Source organism: Metopolophium dirhodum, chromosome 1 (genome assembly GCF_019925205.1).
Source record: "Metopolophium dirhodum isolate CAU chromosome 1, ASM1992520v1, whole genome shotgun sequence".
Lineage (NCBI taxonomy): Eukaryota > Metazoa > Arthropoda > Insecta > Hemiptera > Aphididae > Metopolophium > Metopolophium dirhodum.
The window spans coordinates 22,561,425-22,583,258 of NC_083560.1; the positions used below are offsets into that span (position 1 = coordinate 22,561,425).

General features: G+C 29.8%; 1 protein-coding gene across 1 annotated transcript in view; it reads right to left on the reverse strand.

Moving 5' to 3' along the window:
* Positions 1-8,144: 8,144 nt before the first annotated feature.
* The window catches only part of LOC132936649 (kelch-like protein 2), a 61,701-nt gene continuing 48,011 nt past the window's right edge, over positions 8,145-21,834 (reverse strand). Inside the window, exons 3-13 of the mRNA XM_061003404.1 lie at positions 12,689-12,882; positions 11,465-11,612; positions 11,178-11,406; positions 10,929-11,104; positions 10,764-10,860; positions 10,489-10,645; positions 10,304-10,401; positions 9,936-10,241; positions 9,711-9,854; positions 8,495-8,747; positions 8,145-8,410 (exon numbers count right to left, since the gene is read on the reverse strand). Coding sequence (XP_060859387.1) covers positions 8,223-8,410; positions 8,495-8,747; positions 9,711-9,854; positions 9,936-10,241; positions 10,304-10,401; positions 10,489-10,645; positions 10,764-10,860; positions 10,929-11,104; positions 11,178-11,406; positions 11,465-11,571 — 1,755 coding nt within the window. The 5' untranslated portion in view covers positions 11,572-11,612; positions 12,689-12,882 and the 3' untranslated portion in view covers positions 8,145-8,222. The remainder of the gene's footprint in view (positions 8,411-8,494; positions 8,748-9,710; positions 9,855-9,935; positions 10,242-10,303; positions 10,402-10,488; positions 10,646-10,763; positions 10,861-10,928; positions 11,105-11,177; positions 11,407-11,464; positions 11,613-12,688; positions 12,883-21,834) is intronic.

The following is a 21,834-nucleotide window of genomic DNA, read 5'->3' on the forward strand; positions in this document are numbered from 1 at the left end:
TATGAGGAAATTGATCGTATAACTAATAATTTTTTAATTAACAAATTAATTTAATTTTTGGTTAGTACCTATTATTTGTAAATAATAAAATATTAGTCTTAAGTATTTAGATTTAATTATATCAGTGTAAAAAGTTGTGTATATAAAATACATAAGCTATTGACTGATTGGATTTATGTATTTTTGTTTATTATTCTCTTTAAATGGTAAGTTAATATTATGGGTACTGATTAGTTTTGTTCGAACACGGCTGAACTTCCCGCCGAATCTACCAAAGTCCAAAGGCTTAACAAGTCACGAGATCGGCGCGGAATGTTCGCGACGAGTCGTTCCCCCTCCATGGTGTCCGCCCGCCGGCCGGCGTCCACGGCTCCCGTGCCGAGGACGGCTTTTTGTCTTTTACCTACGCTCGAACTTGGCGGATCACGCACCGCCGGTTCGCGTAGCTTCGTGTGGCTGTGTTTAGACCTCGTGGTTATTATTATTCATTATTCATTATTTACGATTATAATTGGTGCACGTCTATACCGTCGCAAACTTGGAGACAGTCTAAGTTTGACGGATTGTGTCACCGCGCACCACCGAATTGAGTTATTATACGTGTCAACGCTGGGCCGTCGTTCAACTGCGCCGCAGTGCCGATTTTGGTTGTTGACGAGGAAGACGCTGTCGCATTTCCAGCGAGGACCGTGCTGACCAGTGACCTGTCCCCGAGGTGTCGATCAGGTCATATTGTAAAATTATTATTACTTATTGTTTAAATTATTATTATTGTTTAATTGTTCAAAATATTATTATTATTATTATTGGTGTAGCGCGTGTCAAATTATACACGACGCCTACCTTGATTATTATTGTGTAAAAATATATATATCGCGTCATTACGCATTAATCCAATTCCATAAGACGTGTACGTGGTAATATATTGTGAGTTCGCCCCTTTCCCGTCCACAGCATTGCGCGAGTCGTTGTCGCTAACCGCGATTTTTAAAAGTAGGAGCGGCACGGCGCACATTTTTGGTAGCAGAGAGCGTGGTTCCCGACCTTAGTGTGGTGGTTTGGGTAGCGTTGTGTTGTGGCATTTTGTGCTGATCTCGTACGGTGTTCTTAGGTAGATTTGTGTAAATCCTATTATAGCTGTTAGGTATTTACTGTTGCATTAACTGCAACCGTAACATAAAAAATTGTTAAAATAGCCGTCACAATGAGCGAAAAAGAACTTGAGCGTGAAACTAGGGCTAAAGCACTCGCGTTGGTTAAACGCACTACTGTAGTGTCGAACATTAGGGCAATCCATGCTATGGCGTTACGAGTCAAAACCAAACCCGACTTAGTTCCCCAATTTTTAGTTGCCATTACTGACTTAGATAGTTTATGGAACCAATTAAAGTACCGTTTTCTGGACAACTCGATCTCACCACTACTGTATGCTTATGTTACTCAACAAAATGCATCCCTAGTTCAATATATGAACTTTAAATAATTATAAAAAAAATTGTGACTGGATTTTTCATTTGCCTTTGAAACAATATATTCATTAAATAATAGCCCTATATTTATGTTTTTAAGCTTTTTTTACACAACAAATACAATTTTATTGATATTTGTAGAATAAAAAATTTAAAAAAAATGGAAACTGAAAATGTCCGTCAGTATTTTACCGTCCTAAAAGGTGATGACAGTCACAAAAAAAAATAATAGCTCAAATAGAGTCAAAATACCTTGAAAATATTTAGGATTATTCGTTTTTGAATTACAACATATCAAAAATTGATTGTCTCTTAGAATCACCTTGGAGTACATTACCTAATGCTAATATTGGTAACATAGTTGCGTATTTGCATAAAATATATTCAAAATGTATTTGCAGAATATGTATCCTACAGTAAAAAAATTTATTTTACGAATAATAAACATTTTCAAAAAAAAACATGTATAGTAAGTATTTAACTCTATTTAAACATTTTTACTTAATTTTTCTTGTGCGAAATATAGGAGTTGGGTTTGTTACGACACCATAACCTACCCACAACCTAAGGAGAACACTCACCGCGTGTGGCTCTAAGGCCTAGTCGTTAGAACTTGTAGGTTTTGAATACACGCATAAGTTAACTGAAAACTCATGATTTATTTAAAAGGGGAAAAAGGTAGCATTAGCTAATAAAATAAAATAATAAGAGTAAGATTAGGGTGATCATTTGGCTTATATTATACAAAAGGTAAATAATTTTAGCATTAATTAATAATTTAAACAATTTCGTAGCGGTAATATAAGGCAATTTTTTATTGGAAAACAAAATATAATAATTTAGTTACATACAATAAATTATAAAGTTTTTTTGTGGTTGTAAATAATATGATAATTTAACATGCACAAAGGTGAATAATAAGATGTGTCGTGGTGAGTTTGTGACACATGGCAATGCATAGAAATATAGAATAAAATAAGTTATTTAACAATTTTAAGTATCATAGAGTTTTGTGTTTTGCACATGTCAAGGAGTTTGTGGAAAAATTATAAGGAACCTGTCGCAAGACATAATTATATTAATATAATATACATCATGTACAATGGTGATGATAATAATAAATAAAATAATAGGCTATCGGCATGACGCAACGAGACGTTCACATAAACGTTGATTATAACAATAATAATACTATTATTATACAGCTGGAACACGTAGCCGAATATACGCACTTGTCACTCGATGTATACGCCTCGTTGTGATGTCAATACACAAACGATATTAATAATGTAGTTATTTAAGAAAATAATAATAATTATGATGGCCGGTTCAAAACCTTGGCTGCCGGCGGACATTTTCTTCGGGCAAGTCACGGTGTCTTACTAAATCAATCGTGGTCAATAATAAGTCCGACCGGGACTCTGGGATGCCATTTTCCCGTGCTTGCTACCGGAATCCGGGTCTCGGGTGACACTTTGAGCTATGCGCTAGAACCAAAACTCGCCTTTTGTTAATTTGCACCGTCATGTATAAGGTTAATGAAAATGGTACGAGTGTCAGAAAATATGTTAGTCTAGTGACACGGACAAAACATTGCGAATCCTCAATACTGCACCAGCGATTAACCACAGCCATAGAGACAATTATTTTATAGATAAAAAAGCCGAAAGCGGACATAATATCATTGCATGTTTGCCGTTAACATCAAGTTTAAGAATTTTTTGCGGATATGGACAAACGTTAAATTATGTAGTATGTTTTAATAGGTTCTGTACCCCCCGCAAACCCGGTGAATCCGGCTACCCCACCCAGCCAATGGTTCGAGCTATGTTTTCGCGAACGTGCTCGACCTTTCCTGGCCACTACCGACGTGAAAAACAAAAGAACTATTAAAGAAAAACGGGAATTTTTACGCAAAATCTGTTTTCTAGAAAATCGATTTTGGTTTTTAGTGCAACTCTAAAACAAATGACCGTAGGTACATTAAATTTTGACTGAATGTTTAAATTAGCATTTTCTATACACCATAACATTTTGACTTATTTTGACCTGTTTACGGAAATTTTCAGTTTCCATTTTTTTTAGTTTTTTTTTTCTATAAATATCAATTAAATTTATTTGTTAGTTAAAAAAAGCTTAAAAATTTAATAGAAGGCTCCTAGAATATTGTTTCAAAGGCAGATAAAATAAATTAAAAATCATAGTCAAAATTTTTTTTTATAAGCATCTAAAGTTCAAATATTGACAAAATACGTAAAAATGACGAAAATTTGCAAATTATTTTGAGTTAGAAATTCATAAAAAATTTTCTTTTTAAATCTAAGATTTGAAAATGTTATACAAGATTATAAATAAGTTTGTCTACCTTTTTAAAAAATAATGTCTACAAGAAGGACAAATTAAGTTTTCATGCACTTCTGAAATTCAGATTTTTATAACATTTGATATTCAATCGATTTCTCATTTAACGATTTTCTTATTTTGTTGTAAATAAATAACGAATGACTGTAGATACTTGAAAAATGAATGTTTATATTAGCATTTCCTATACACGGTAAAATTTATAAAATAATTTGACTATTTTTGAGCTGTTTACGGACATAGTCAGTTTTCAATTTTTTTTAGATTTTTTTTCTATAATTATCAATACAATTTTATTTGTTGGGTAAAAAAGTGTGAAAATTTAATGCAAGGCTCCTGATATAATGGTACAATAGCAGTTGAAAAATATTAAAAATACATACGCACAATTTTTTTTTATAAGCATTTAAAGTTTAAATTTTGACAAAATGTATTAAATTTAAAATTTAATAATTATTTTGTAGTTGAAAATTTAAAAAATGTTCAACTTTTATAGCTGATGATTGGAAATTTAAAACAAGGTACCACGTAAATAGGTTATATATAAATTACTTTATTCACAATAATATCATCAAATTTACTTGTTAATATCATAGGCTGACTGACCGTTTTCGCTCCGAATCATTTTTCTTATACAATGATATTATGTCAATGAATTCAAATTTAACACCATCCATTACAGTGACCCACTTGTCACCTACTGTACAGCAGAACGACATCCACTTACCCACCTTTTTGAATTTAATTTGTCAGGTCTTTCTGTTACATCCTGTAATACCTATACCTAGCTATATGGTGGATATCGTAAATGCTATATTATGAATGTACCAATTTTATCAAACACAGATCGGTTGAGCTATAACATTTTATTTGTTTGGGTTTATATTCGATTATTCGTTGAAAGGTTATTAATCTATAAAAATATTATTAATATATTATATATTTTTTTCATTCATTTAAAATAAAAATTACCATATAAATTGAAAATATTTAATAAATATAAATGATGGGAAAGTTGTTATTCGTCCAGTAATATATTGACTATTACTACTTGTAATCGGGTTAGGTCTGGCCTTAGGTTTAGTTAGTTTTTGCATAATATTACTAACTAGAACTAGTGGACACTAATGGTCATTTATCCTATTAGATAAAGAGGAGTTGATAATTACCGTTATTGAGGGTTAGGTTAGGTTGGATTCACCTGGCAAATATAAATTCCTACACGAGAAATTCCTAACATAATTCCTAACTAAAAATTGGTTACATAAAAGAAACAAAAATATTCTCACATTAATCAATAAATATTAATAAAATCTTTAATAATTTGTTTGTTTAAATAATTTAACATATTATTATATTAACTTGTATGTATCTGTATCTTTAATATTAATTTTCTATCAAATGTATACCCTATATTATGTATTATGTAAATTGGACTCCCGTCCGTTAAATAATTAAATAAATAAAAAATATATTGAGATTCTTTCTCTCGAGACATTTTAGGTTTATTTTTTGTAGATTGAAGACGATATAATTGTTGAAAAACAAAATACAATCTCTAAACTAAAAATGAAGAACAATATTAAATGCATCATAATTATTTCATTGGCGTTCTATGTATTAATATCACAATCCTGAATATTTTCTACGAAAACCACATAACGGACTTAAGTAAGTAGATAAATTTATCTTATCCGGAGGACGGAGTGGCCGAGCGGACTAAGACGTCGGTTGGGACGCGCACCGACGCCGGTTCAAAGCCTCGGTTGCGAGTGACATTTTTCTTCGTGCCGCCATACCCCATCCGGGCATGGCAGACACCTACGGGTGCCCACTAAAAAATCTGCCAAACCAACAAACACACGTGTTTAAAACCTACAGTACCCTCCCCCACATTTAAAAACCACCAACTGGCCTAAGTTGACGCGGGTTAATTAACAAAAAGAAAATAAAATTATTGTACTAAGCCATTACTGAATATTATTTTAGTACGCTCAAAATTATGACGTCTTATACCAGCTGATTATATGGCACAAATATACCACAAGAATATAGTATGGAATGTGAGGGTCCAATGTCAACTATCGACAATTCAGTAAGCATTATTCATATTATCCTTAGATATCTAATATTTATATATTATAATATATTAGATATACCTATACAAAAATTGAATTACTCCGCTCTATTAGTTTTCTATCCCTTAAAAATTATATTTACGTTAATATTACATTTTTATATTGTATAACTGTATTAGGTAGGTACCTATGCTATATTTATTGATTCGTTAATTTATCATATCAATGTTATTATATCAAGTTCAATTATATTATGACTTGTTGTGTTATTAATTTATTGACATGTTAATATTGTTGTAGGTACGAGCCACAAGGTACTATATTTTTAAGTCTATTTTTGCTCTTTTTAACCTTTATAATATCATAAGTCATAACTGCAAGTGCAGATGATAATGACGTTTTAGGCCCCGTAATTTTACTCTGTATGTAATAATTATGTAATGTACGTTACGCGTTCGCAGTGTTAGGTTTTTTTTAGAGTTTCGCTGACATCTGAGCTCCACCAATGGCGACGACTCGATTCTCGGCACTCGGCTCCTCCAGCCTTATTTACTACTTTACGAGCCACTCGGTTCCTGACACTGCAGGCGAAAGCTTATACGCCGCCAGGTTAGTCGATCTCTTGAGGACCATCATGGCGTCGTCGAATCAATTTCAGAAGGGTTCCAGCGCCCTGCATCTGTTACTGACCGTTCGACGTCCTCATTGCCAAACAAAATCGAAAACTACACAATTACGACTACGGACACGTTGAGACGTCACCAAAACTGTTACGGAATGTAGATTTGTAATGAAAAATTAATATATAAAAAAAAAAATATCGAAAAGATACGTGGCCGTATATCTATCGTGTAATAAACTAAAAAATAAACGCAATATTAATTATTATATTTTAAATGTTTTATTAAAACACCGACTAATATCCATGGTTATGGCCTATAATAAATCAAATTTATTAAAATTTATATGACAATTATTTTTAAGGGGATTCGGTCATGTTTGTACTTTTTACCCAATTTGACATATTATATTACGCCAATAATTTATTGCACCGACTTTTTTAGTCATTGTAGGATAAAACTTTTGAAAACGTATTTGAATTCTTCGTGAAGTTTAGGTACTTAAAAACAATTTTTTCAGTTTTAGATTCTGAGCAGAGAAAGGAAGCTAGGTAGTGGTTTTACAATGGTGTTTATTTAAAAAAAAATTTTTTATCCTGTATACAAAATTTTTACCAGAAGCAGTGCTTCGATTTCAACATATTATAGCATATCTTATCTATTAAAAAATTTGATCAAAGTAGTACTTTAGGTAATTTTTCGATTTTCTTAATAATTATTTAATGCTATGTGAAAAACCACCGACAAATTACGAAAAATCGCTACAAACGGGATTTTAATTTCTAACGTTCTGTTTATCATTATAGAAACGTATAGAAAATTGTGATATCTAGACTGACAAACCATTCCCGCTCAGAATCGTTTTTCGTATACAATGATATTATATCATTGAATTCTAATTTAATAGAATCCATTAAACAGTGACTTACTAATAATCTACTGCAGAGAAAAACAACATCCACTTACCCACTTTTTTTAAAAAAAAATTAAACATTCTGGAACTAACATTTTAAAATTAGATCTGGCATGACCAGACTTCATAATGTAATTTTACAACAGAAGTTCTCGGTCCGTTCAGTCTTGCTATTAGAACCTAACAGCACGGCCGTTCCTAATCTAACCTATGTGGTATTTAGACTCAATAGTTAATATCAATAATAATACTATAATTTAATTAAATTTATAATTATTGAATATTTTAGATTCTGAGTGGTTATTTTTACTGTCATTCAGTCTACATAAATAGATGTAAGTCCTACTATATTAATAACTATAAAAATTGTTACCTTAGGTTTATTCCAGTTTAAATTTATAATTAATATATAATTAAATAAATACCTCTCTAATTTCATCCTAATTTGGATTAAAAATACATATGAAGAAAATTGTGTTTAAGTATATATTTGTTTAATTATAATTGTTGGTTACAATATTAACTACTCATGAATTATGACAAACCTTAATTTAAATGTTCAATTTTTAGCAATGGAAAAGTAAAATAGAAATTAAAGTTACTATATATTTTTAACTAGTTATAAATCATTAATTGCAAACTTTCATTATAATGACGGTCATAATATGAAAACCCTTTAACAAAACATTTAAAAACTAAAAAATTAATGGAAAATCAATAATGATACTATAATACAATATAATAAACATTAATAAATTGTATAAAATAAACATCATGAATGCTAACAAGTTGTAAAATGTCTTGGCCTATTAATGGCTAGTACTACTGCATGAATCCGTTCATCATTCATTGATGTTGTGACCATGGTCCAAGAATTGGTTTGTGGGTTGTAAAATTCTGAAGAATACAAAAAGTGAGAGTCGTCGAGTCCACCGACAACATACAATAAACCGTCTAATGCAACTACTCCTATATTGAAAATTTAACTTAAATTTAATATATTGACAAACATTTTGTTGCAATAATTTAGAATTATTAAACAATAAGATATACCAGGATGTCTTCGAGGCAAATGCATATCTGTTATAGAAGTCCAAACTCCTGTACTTGGTCTGTATGTTTCAACACTACTAAGGTAGTTCAATCCATCATAACCACCTACAGCATACAGTACACCATCTAAAACTCCTACTCCGACATCACTGCGACACACGGACATTTTTGCAACTGGTTTCCATGTATCAAAACTGGGATGATAACATTCAACAGTGTCTAAATCCCGTGATGATTGATCATATCCTCCTACCTATAAAATAAAATTAATACAAATTGTGAAGTAGAAAAAAAACCGAAAATACAATATTATCGCATAGCGTTTTCAATAAAAGTGATAGAGTACATATCATTTATGAAAAGTTGAATAAACACAATATTATTATTTTTAATTACAAACATGTATTATAAATTAGCATTTCAATCGAAATATGACATAAGATAAAAATTATTAATCTGTATGTATAAACGAGACTGTCCTGAGTGACTGATTCATAACAACGCCAAACCTATTAGAGCTATAGGGTTGATGAATATTATAATTTCACTGTGCACTAAGAAAGGATTTTTGCAAAATGTTGAGTCTAAGGTGTTAAAATTAGCAAAGAACAAAATTTAGGTGTAAATTGTATAATTATATACAATGAACTTTGTTATTGTTATTATTTCCATGATGACCATTATTATTTTTTAATATCTTCATTAAACATAGTCGGTATATTATTATAATAACTTTCTTTCATTTGAACTGAATTATATCGATTTTATTTTCGTTTTATTGGTTAATTATTTAAAAATGTGCCTATTCAATGAATTTGTTCAGATATTTTGATTGAAGAGCTTTTTGTCAATGGAATGTTGACACCTCAATTAGATACACAAATTATCGGTGATGGTGCCTGCCTTTTACATTCAATGTTATTTTTATTGGTTTAACACTCAAGAAAGATTCCAGGAGATCCGAAATACAATTGTTTCGTAAATTTCTGATAGTTGGAATAACTTTATTACTACCTGTGGCTTACAATTCAAATGGTGACAATGTCTCTACTGATAGGGATTATGTACGTGAAATGGTCAATCCTACTGTCTAGAAATATTTTATTTTGTAGATATATTTCGTTATCATGAGAATTTAATTTACTCCACTTATTATTATTATTATTATTATAACAAATATATTACAAATTTAAAATCATATAATAAAATAGTTTACCACGTATAAAAGATTATTCAGGACTCCGGCCCCAAAGGAACATCTTATAAAAGGTAAACTAGATATCATACTCCATTCTTGAGTATTGTAGTCAAACATTTCTGCACTATTTAAATCTCCATCATCAGTATTAAATCCACCAACCTAAAATGTATTATATAATTCATTATTAACTACTTCATAACATAAATATAGAAGTACTAATTATATTACAACATTACTTACGACATATAGATAATCGTTTATTACACCAACTACTGGATATTCTCGTTTAACTATCATGTCAACTGTTTGTATCCAATATGGTGATTCTGAAGTAACATCCAGCACAGCAACTGAACGAAGAGTTTCAACATGATTTTTATCAACACCACCCACAGCAAACACTAAATTTTCTTTCACTACAGCTAGACCAGCTCCTTCACGGGTTGTAAACATTTCTGGTGCATACTGCCATCGGTCCGTTTTTGGGTCATACCATTCTATACCCTTACTTACGTTAGTATCCATTCCACCATCAACTAATATCACCTTTTATAATGTAAAAATGTTAAATATATTGAAAAGAGAAATAAATGATAACAAAATTATACTTTATCTCCATATCTAGGTTGATGCCGGATGTTTTGTGGAATAAGTTCTGCTGCCTTGAGTATATGAAAATTTAATGCCTCACTTATGTAATCTTTACCTTAATAAATTAGTAATATAAATATATATATATATTATAAAATATAAATTAATTCACAGTAAAAGTATATTTAAAGAAAAAAATTACATTTAAAACAATTTTTAAGAAGAGGTTCCTCAACAACTTTATCTATTATGTAGTTCTTTGATGTTAATGGTAAACGTACGTATTCCAGTAAATGGGGTAAAAAACATTTTCTTGAACCTAATTCATGTTTTACCCAACGAATAACACTTTCAAATACCTAAAACAATAAATATAAATTAATAAAATTAGACTTCATATTACATATTAGAAGGTTACTGAATTTTTTCTTTGGCAATACTAAAATATAACAGTATCATCAATTCGAGTTTGCCTACTTTTTCTTCAGATGAAACCTTAAGTTTATCACTGGAGATCAACTTAATTACTTGTGCCGATGATAAAGATAGGAAATCTTCACTACCAACAACTTCTCTAACAATCAAAATATAACAATAATAAATTAAATGTATAGAATTATAATAATAAATAATATTTCGTACGAATAGTGTTGTTGAATATATTGTTCTGAACTTGTTAACAATTCCGTACAGTTATATAAATTAGCTATTGCATTTATATCGATACAATTTGCAGGGCAGAGTTGTGTCTGTAAAAAATCACAACATGCCTGTTTTACTACTTCTAACTGCAAGAGATTTGCACCTGGTAACAAAACCTTGAGAAATAAACAATATACAATTTAAATAATTTAGTTTTCCATAGTTAAATCAAACTTTATCTATTATTACCTGGACGGTTTCTTCAGTAACCATGATTTTCCCTGAATAAATAAAATTTACCAAGTGCAGTAAAGCGGTTGAGTCTATCTGTCTTATAACTACAAGATCAAGATTCCCTTCTAGAAATTTTGTGAACATAGCATGGAAATATTGACTAGCCGATGCTAAAACTACTTTATGTGCGAATATTATTTTGTTATCATCTGTTTCAAGTTTAATATCACAAAAAACTTCACCACTAAAAACAAAATTTGTTTTTAATATTTATCTATCAGTTTAAATCACTTACCACTTACTTTCTTAAGGATTGCAATACTTCATAAATATCAACAAATGATGATTTTTCATATAATTTGGCTGGTTTACATCTCCTGGTTTCTGGTATTTGCTTTGAATTTTGCATTGTAAATTGTATATTAAGCCCAGGATTTGAATGCCTTAAAACTAAAAGGACATTTATAAATAAATTATAATTATCGTTATAAATGATTAATAATACTCTATGAAAAAATAGTAAAAAAATATATTATTTTAAATTTAAAGCAGAAAAAACTAATATCAATAAGCAAACTTGAAATTAAAATCAAAAAATTGAATTTAAATTTAAATTTTAAGCCATATAGTAAAAAACTAAAAACACATTTATAATAACAATAATATCTTCAAAAAAATACAAAATAAATCAGATCATAATATTTAATGAAAAATGGAAAGATTCTAAAATATTATAGAATCATTTTTGTACACCGTTACCAACATATTGTTTTGAAATTGTTTGTACAGTATATTATTTTAGTGAAAAAATTTTTAATTTGAATCCTATTTAGGTACAAACTTAGTGTTATTTTCCTACCTTTATAGTTATTACCCAGTGTTAACTTAAAATCAGTAATTATATGAATATTAATTTGAATAGTCTAATTGATGTTTAATCACCCATGCTAGTAATAAGAGTTTAAGTGCCAAAAAAAAGAAGTAATACAGTTTGTTTATCTTAGAATGTGTAGGGGAGAGGGGTTTTGAGTGGCACATTGAGACATTCATTTTTTTAAGAGACAAATCTCATTCAATTTATTTTGTTTTAAAACACTAAAACTTCCATTTTTGGTTTTTCTGACTAGGTTCTTAACCATTACTAGCCCTAAAAGAACACTAATTAAGTATTAATAAATATTCGCTATATTAATAAAATTTAACACATTAGATGGTATACATTAAGGGCCGTTTTCAAAATTTCTGATAACAATAAACAACAGGATTTCTTTAGTGACCGATGAATTTTGACGCTTAGTCTTAACCGATACTTAAGCAGCCATCAAGAACGACAAGAACGCCTTTGAAGAGTATAAGACAAAAAAAAACTGTCTTATTGTGCCTCGTCTCATACTGTCCAAAATATCAATTTTAAGGTAAATATTTAATAAAAATACCTTAAGGACAAGTTTTATACAAGTAATAAATATCATAATATGTATTTTTTCGTCTAATTAATATAACGTATTAAAATAATAAAAACTTACGTTCAAAAGAAATGACCCGAAAAAATAAAGACCGTGTCTAGATACCCGGGTGTCCGTGAGTGATAAGAGAAAATGGTAAGAGTGGTTCTACGGTGGTTAACCTGTGACCAACTTAAGGTGGTGTTGTACAACAAGTCGGTGGATATTTTCGTTTTTTTTTTTGTCGCAGCGAGCGAGTGGCTATACGGGCATCACTGTAAATAATTTACGATATTTTTTCACCTTTGCTAAAATAATAAAGAATTATATGAGTTTAACAAAAATATTTTGTAACTAGTTGATATATAATATATTAACATATACAAATATTAATTACATTATTGTTCTTATAATTTCCACCAATATCCGCAGCAATATTTCCTCCGACATTTACCCATCCGAACAAAATCTAGAAGGTGGGCAAGTGGGTCACTGTATAACAGTTAGGTACCCCACCTGTAAATATCGCCGGGTAGCATATTAACAAAACGTACATGATTTCGGCACCAGCATAATTCTCATTGGTCGGTTCAAATCGACTTGTTTTCCCGCGCTAATAGTTATCACATAGTTATATATCTGTTATCAACAAAATATAACAAAGTAACTAATAGTAACTTTTCTGACAGGAAAGAGAATCTAGTTGGTAAATTTCCCAGTAGTTTTCACAAGCGACGTGAAAAACAAAAGAAAAATTAAGGAAAAACGGGAATTTTTACGCAAATTCTGTTTTCGAGAAAATCGATTTTGGTTTTTGGTGTAACTCTAAAACAAATGACCGTAGGGACATGAAATTTTGACTGAATGTTTATATAAGCATTTTCTATACACCATAAAATTTTCCAAATATTTTGAGTTATTTTGAGCTGTTTACGGACATGGTTAATTTCCATTTTTTTTAGTTTTTTTTTTCTATAAATATCAATAAAATTTTATCTGTTGGGTAAAAAAGCTTGAAAATTTAATAGAAGGCTCCTAGGTTATTGTTTAAAAGGCAGATGAAAAAAATTAAAAATCCTTAGTCACAGTTTTTATTTATAAGCATTTAAAGTTCAAATTTGACAAAATACAGAAAAATCACGAAAATTAGCAAACTATTTTGAGTTGAGAATTCATAAAAATTTTTCTTTTTAAATCTAAGATTTGAAAATGTAATATAAGATTACTCATAAGTTTTTCTACCTTTATCCAAAAAAAAAAATGTCTTCAAGAAACTTAAATTAAATTTTTATGAGCGTCTGAAATTTATATTTTTACAACATTTGATATTTACTCGATATCTCATGTAACAATTTTCTTATTTTGTTGTAATTAAAAAACGAATGACTGTAGATACTGTAGATACTTGAAAATTTCACTGAATGTTTAAATTAGCATTTTCTATACACGATAACATTTATAAAATAATATGACTCTTTTTGAGCTGTTTACGGACATATAGTCAGTTTTAAATTTTTTTAGTTTTTTTTCTATAAATATCAATAAAATTGTATTTGTTGGGTAAAAAAGCATGAACATTTAATGCAAGGCTCCTGATATAATGTTACAATAGCAGTTGAAAAATATTAAAAATACATAGACACAATTTTTTTTTATAAGTATTTAAAGTTCAAATTTTGACAACATTTATCAATTTTAAAATTCAATAATTATTTTGTAGTTGAAAATTTATAAAATGTTCAACTTTTATAGCTAAGGTTAAAACAAGGTTCCACGTAAATAGGTTATTTATAAATTACTTTATTCACAATAATATCATCAAATATACTTGGTAATATCATAGGCTGACTGACCGTTTTCGCTCAGAATCGTTTTTCTTATACAATGATATTATATCATTGAATTCAAATTTAACACCATCCATTACAGTGACCCACTTGTAACCTACTGTACAGCAGAGCGACATCCACTTATCCACCTTTATTTTTGGCTTTACGGACACAATCGAAACGTCTTGGTTCCGAGAATATTGTATTGATATGACTCCCGGGGTACAATGTGTATAGGTACCTACTCTCATTGTCGTCGCGAAGAAAAGCAAAGTAAACTACAGTCAACTCGCGATATAACGAATTTCAAGGGACTGAGAAAAAAGTTCGGTATATCAAAAGCATATATATCAACAAAATTCGTTTAAACGAGACTTAAAAGAAAATAAATCTAGGTTTTATTAGATTTGTATAATTACATCATACATACATATTACCTAGATATTATCACATATTTTATTAGATACATACATACATATTATTTATTAATTAATTACAATTTATTTTTAGTTTATTACATATCTAGACATATTTTTTTTTTTTAATCGGTTATTTTTTTTTTGTTTGTCGTTACTTTCGCTTATGCGGTCAATAGTGTTCTCCAAATTTGACACAACAACGAAACTAAACTAAGACGTTAACGACATAACGTAGAGGTTACAATAACGTTGTAGAGTCATTTATTTTATCGCATGATAATCGCTGAAATAAACTCCGTTATAGCTTAATTTATATTGACGTGTATCCTTTAAGCAACGACATGAACATTATCTTATCGCATAATAAATAATAATAGCCGAAACAAACTCGTATAATTTGTAACATCAATCTCCAAAATTATAACAATTCGTTACATTGCGAGAACTTTTGCCTAAAAAATATTCGTTATATAGAGGGGACCAAAAATACATTTAATTTTTCTTTATATCACGAGATTTTCAAGGGAACGACAGTTGTATTCGTTATACCGAGATTTTCGTTATATCGAACTTCGTTATACCGCGAGCTGACTGTATATACCTATTATATACGACGAGCAACCTTCTTCGACGGCTGAGCACGTGTATTTACAAACAATTTAATGGCGGACGTCGAAATAGCATTTAATAATATGGTACAACAATTCTAAAATAGTTATCTACGCTTTACCGATGGCGTAAGCGAGTTTTATATTGCAAACATTGGTTTTTAGGCGTACATGACCTTTACGGATTAAGGGTGTAGTAATATATATGATTTAGAGTTACGAGTATTTGGGTTTCGAAAATAACTCGGTATAATAAAACGTGATTTATCGTCGATTTTTTTCCCAAAGAAAACAGGGTTTAATGCCAAGTTCAAATGAGAATTATAACACAATAAAGTGGAGCCTCGATTACCCGAACCTCCGTTTTACGAACCCTCTATTATCCGATCTTTATTCAAAGGTTCACAAAAAACTTAGCTGCAGAAAAGCGCGTCGCAGCTTGTCGTCAAATGAAGAAAAAAAATATCAATAAAATAATATATACTATGTTTATATTATGTTTGATATAATAATAAATATGTAATACATAATAATAGTAGGTAGGTATAATAAAAGTGTATGTTTTACGAAAAAAAAATTGTTTTTTTTAAACTATTTCCAGTATACCTACAAACTTTTGCGTGCCGAGCTAGGTGCGTTCCCAATAATTAGTTCGGACAATCGAGGTTCTACTGTATAAATACATACACATACATATATACATATATAATATGACGTGTGTGTGTGTGTGTGTGTGCCAGACAAGTACGATATAGCGCTCCGGGCGACGCATTATTTTTTCATTATTATGAATTTAGGGACCGGATTTATATGCAAATGCATATATGTATTGGAATGAGCTTTTTGAAATCTGATGAAAATTTTCCCCGATTTCGATCACTCTTATTAAAATAACACCAATTTTATTTTGCATATTTTGCATATTTCAACGTTTTTTACCTATTAAATAGGTACATATTGAATGCATATTTGTAGTTTTAAAGTGCATATTATTATTTATAACACATATATTCGTTTTTCGTCGTATTTTCACGTTCACAGACACATAAAATCGATAAAATTGACACCGGTCGTTATTTCCACAGATAAGATTACATACTTCATATAGTCATATACTCATATTATGCAACATATATATATAAATATAGATAAATTCGTTGCTCATAATATAATAGAATTCAAGTGTTAGACGGTCAGTTTTCGATGTCTTGCGTTTGATGTTTAAAATTGTGCCCGAGTGCGTCTAGTGAGTTTTGATATAATTTTAATTCGGAACTTTAAAATGCCTAAAGTAAAAACTCCAATTAGGAGTCGTTTACAGACATACGTAAACGATCATAAAGATATTTTTAAAACCGATGGTTCAATTTTGTATTGCAATATTTGTGAAATTCCAGTTAATGCGACTACAAAGTTTTTGGTTACATTAAATCAAATTTTGAAATAATTCCGATCACGATAAAAATTTTAGAATCAAAAGATTACTTGTTATCAAAAGCCATGATCAAAATTAAAAATGCAAAAACCACATTAAAATTATCAAAAAACAAAATTGGTGGTATTATAAATGCCAAACTTACAACTGTACTAAGAAAAAACCCTGGATATAAAATAATGAAGACAATTTCTAAGATTTTGGAAGGAGAAATAGACGGAAACTATGAACTACCTGAAGATTTAAATGCAAGTGATATTGCATGTATGAAGTACGCTCCTATAAATACTGCTGAGGTCGAGCGAAGTTTTTCAATGTACAAAAATGTACTTACAGATAATCGGAGGAATTTAACGTTTGAACACATTAAGGAACTTCTGATCATCCAATGCAATAAGGTAAAATATGAATTCAATTTTTGTTTCAGTTTTTATTAATGTGAGCTAATACTTTATAGATTGAAGATACAGAATGTTGAATGGCGACGAAGACGAAAAAATACTTTAAAAGCTTTTTTATACTTTTTTAATACCATATTAATTAATAAATATTGTTACATAGTTTTAAACAAAATTTTAAGTGCATATTTAAGTACATATTTAAAAATAAATACATATTTTATAACATATTACAGCATTTTTAGAAGCATATTTTGAGGATTTTTTGTGCATATAAATCCGGTCCCTAATTATGATACATACCTATTATAATGTTTCGTTGGGAATTAGGTATTAGACTAAAATTAACTTGTGCTCATATTTATTTATAGGTACGTCTCTGCAGTTTTAATCGGTGAACCCATAGGACGGTATCTTCGAACGAGATTCAAATCAACATTCAGTAAACACACCAAAATTACTATCGGTAAGTATAATAGGTATTTAGTTATATTATAATTTATATTATATTTCGTTGTTAGTAATACGGTCGAACGGGGTAAATTTAGATTAGTAATTTAGCTATCAAAGATTTTGTTTTCAAATCCAATCTCAACTTCCCGTATCGCTGCAGTGTTTTCTTCATATTATGTACCTCCAAGACCGTATATGAGGGGGGTTTTAAACCTCTCAACCCCTTAATTAATATCAAAAATATTTAGTTTAGTTTATTATTAAGTTTTGCGTTCATCGTTATTCAGAATCAAAACGTTATACAAGTTTTGCATTTATCGTTATTTAGAATAGTGTTAAAACCTATTGAATTTATTAATACTAACTAATGCGGGTAGGTATATAAAGGCCCGGATACAGAATATATTATGCGTGAAAAAAATATTTTTACGAAACCAATATTACTTATTTCGTTTAACGTTATTTTTCGTTGGATAAAAATATTTTATAAATTACGTTTTGTGTTATGTTTTGTTTAGTTATATACGATATAATATTTTGTCAATCGGTATGTTTGGTTTAGTGGTATTTAATTATTTTTGATTATCGCTTTCCGTTAGAATAACGTTTACAAATTTCAATCGTTTTTGGTCAAAATACAACGTAATATTTTAACGTTTGCAAGCCCTGGGTGTATCCCGTCAATATGGACGGATATAGTTTGGACGTCCATCGTCGTCTAACGTTTTGGTTTTATATGTTACAGTGGGCAAGCGTGAGCTATATAGCTACCCTCTTCCGGCGATCTTTATTGAAAAACACAACCGCGATGGCTGCAGCGGACGACCAGGTAACGTACGCCCTACCCAGTCTTGTGGAGTTGGCCTACTACGCGTGTGACCGTGACCAGCGGAAACGGTACGACGGGCTGCCCGTCCCGGCCGTCGACTTACAGGAGTGTTGCGACTCGATATTGAAAATAATCAAGTTCAACTCGTTCGCCCATCGTTTTCGACCCGGTGGCCATAGGCGATCAATGTTCGCCAAAGTGCATCCCAACTACCGCCTGATCAACAACATATTGGAGGTGGCCGCCTTCCACGGGCACATCAACTGCATGAAATTGGGCCACGCCATCGGCGTCTTGTGGTACCAGTCGAGCATGTGGCAGAAATCGGCGTGCGACGAGGCCGCGGACACGGGCAACATGGAGTGCCTGGTGTACGCGCACGTCAACGGCAGCCAGTGGAGCACGTGGACGTGCAACTTCGCCGCGGTTAGATGTACGCGATCGAATTAAAGTACAGACTGCCGCCAACGATCGCAACTACTAGCTCGCCCGGTGATCCTTAATCCCGCCGAAATAGAAATTTTAACATTTTAATCGCGATAGTTTACTTATTATATTTATTGGGTGCCTATAGTGATTTTTTTTAAAAATATAATTAGATGTACCCGCATATAGATATACGCAATTTTCTGACAAATAATTATTATACCTAATATTAATTATACGACTTTAAATGTATAAGCAAATTCATATTAAAAAATATAATGATTATTAGTTTTGTCTATGAATTAAAAATGCAAGGTTACATTAAAACCTACCATTATTGTACAAATATTTGTCTATTTGTATTGGCATCGTCCGTATTAAATATAGAAATTATCAATAAACACAAAATCTTTTGTCTCTCGTCTTACCTATGTTTGTTGCCATAACCTATATTGGCTGTATCGTAACTATCTAAGAAGCTATGTTTAAATAACATAAGTACCGAAGAACTTCTTATTGATTTTTCTGTTAATTAATGCACACCAATGATGATCTTAATTGAAATTAATGAATACATTATAAAACTACTTATACAACAGGTGTCTAAATGATATTATATCGTTTTACCTATAAAAAAAAACGAATCTTAGCAGAGAAGAGCCAGCAGCCTAGTATATTACTTATTCGGTAAGTATATATTGTATGATATCGTTGCTAATTTATTTTACTATTAGACATTAGTAATACACTATTATAAGAGGCAGAAATGTAAGAGGCAAACTCCAAATGCAATTCAATCCCTCAGAGCCCTCAAAATGATACTAATGTCAAAGTATATTTCTAATGTAAAACGTAGTAATTACATGAACAACAGTGATACATTTTTATTAAATAATTTTAAAAAAGTTCCTGAGAACTTCAATAGTACTTCTGTTGATATACTTCACCCGACTTATAATGTTAAACCACTAGAATTATTAGATTATGTAGAAAACATTTCAGAGGCATTTAAAATTCTCCCTAAATATGATATGAATATTTTATTTCATTTAGCTGGCAGTGCCAGAAATGCAATATTAAAAGTATCTTGTAATGAATGTTGTATGTTCATGTGCAACACCACAGAAACTAAAAGTCTTCCAGAGAAATACAAGTTTTACACAAAATCATTGAATAAAGGAGGATTGAAAGAACCTTGTATAAATACAGTACTTTTAATACTTAATTGTGAATTTAGTCTATAAAAAATATAAAACCTACTTTTTACATAACTCAAATTTTAATATTGTAGATGAAATTTGTAATAACATTAAAATTAATTACCTGCTCTATAAAAAATATTGCAATGTCAAACATAAGCTTATAAAACATTATTTTACCATCAGGTCTTATGCAACTTGTAATTTATCTGTTTGTAACAAACAAAAAAAGATATACGGAACAGCAACAGAAAAGAAGAAAAGAAATTAAATAATAAAGTTAAACCAATTCATTGTTTTTATTTTATAGAAAATAATATTAGTTTTTTTATTTCATACAGAATATTTTTTTTTTTAAATAAATAAATCGTTACAATTGCATAATTTGAAATATGTAAATAATATTATTAAATAAAAATTATTATTAGAAGGACTTCTAAGAATTTTAAAATATCCATAGGTTATTTTTAAATAAAATACAATAATTTGAGTCTGAACAAAAAAATTAATACAGAGAAATACTTTTTGCACTACTAGCAGCGCTGGTTAAATTACTTTTAAAAAGTAATTTTGTTACAATTGCGTTAATTTAAACAAATAATAATGAAATTACTACAGAGTTACTGCAAGAGTAATTTAGTTACAGTAATTTGTAATTTGCATAACTTTACTATCCAACGCTGCCTATTAGTCTTACAAAAAAACAGTAATCTAGCTTTGGTCATCCAACTTCACACCTTTTAATGAATTTTTTGTATTTTTAGAATTTAAATAGTTTAGTAAAAGATTCATATTGTTTTTTCTAAAATTCAGCTTTTCAATTTCTAATTTTAAATTAGCTATTTCTGGCTCAGCTTTCTGTTTGATATTATTGCAGTCATGATTGTTTTTCTATAAAAGTTAAACAAAAATTATGTAGCATGGAAATCAGATACAAAAGTTATTATTCGTTGAATAGTTAATTTTCAATTGATAAACTAAATTAATGAATTAATAGTCATTAGTCATTACTCAAGAGGATGTAATACCCGAGGATGTGTTGTCCTGCATTTCCAATTTTGTGTTGTTAGCTTAAATATTAGAGGGTATTTAACTATTATCAAACTTAAATGAAAGAATCTGTGATTATCTATGTTTGTCTCTCATTGGGTTTTTATGATATTTCAATTTGTAAGTAAATTATGTGCATTTTATAATATTCATATTTTACATACTCATATTCACTTCAAAATGAAAATATCGTAAAAACCCAATGAGAGAACACAGATATTATTCTTATATTTAAAATTGGAATTGCAGGAAGTAAATTTTGATATATTATGCATTGGTAAGAGACAACACAATATGTGGGTATGACATACTCTTAAGGGGGCTGCAGCTCACGTATTTTTCATACGTTTTAGACCAATAAGCGGTGGTAAATTACACATACTTCGGAATGTCCGATTTAAATTTTTTATACATGTTTGAATTCATTGATAAAATATCTAGGTTTCTTAGGAAGTCGATTTTCAATTTTCAATTTAAAATGACCTTAAAATAACCATTTTTTTTATAGAAATCCCATGAAATAATTGCATTACATTTGTATTTATTTTGGGCACATCTGATTTTAAATAAAAAAAGTGATT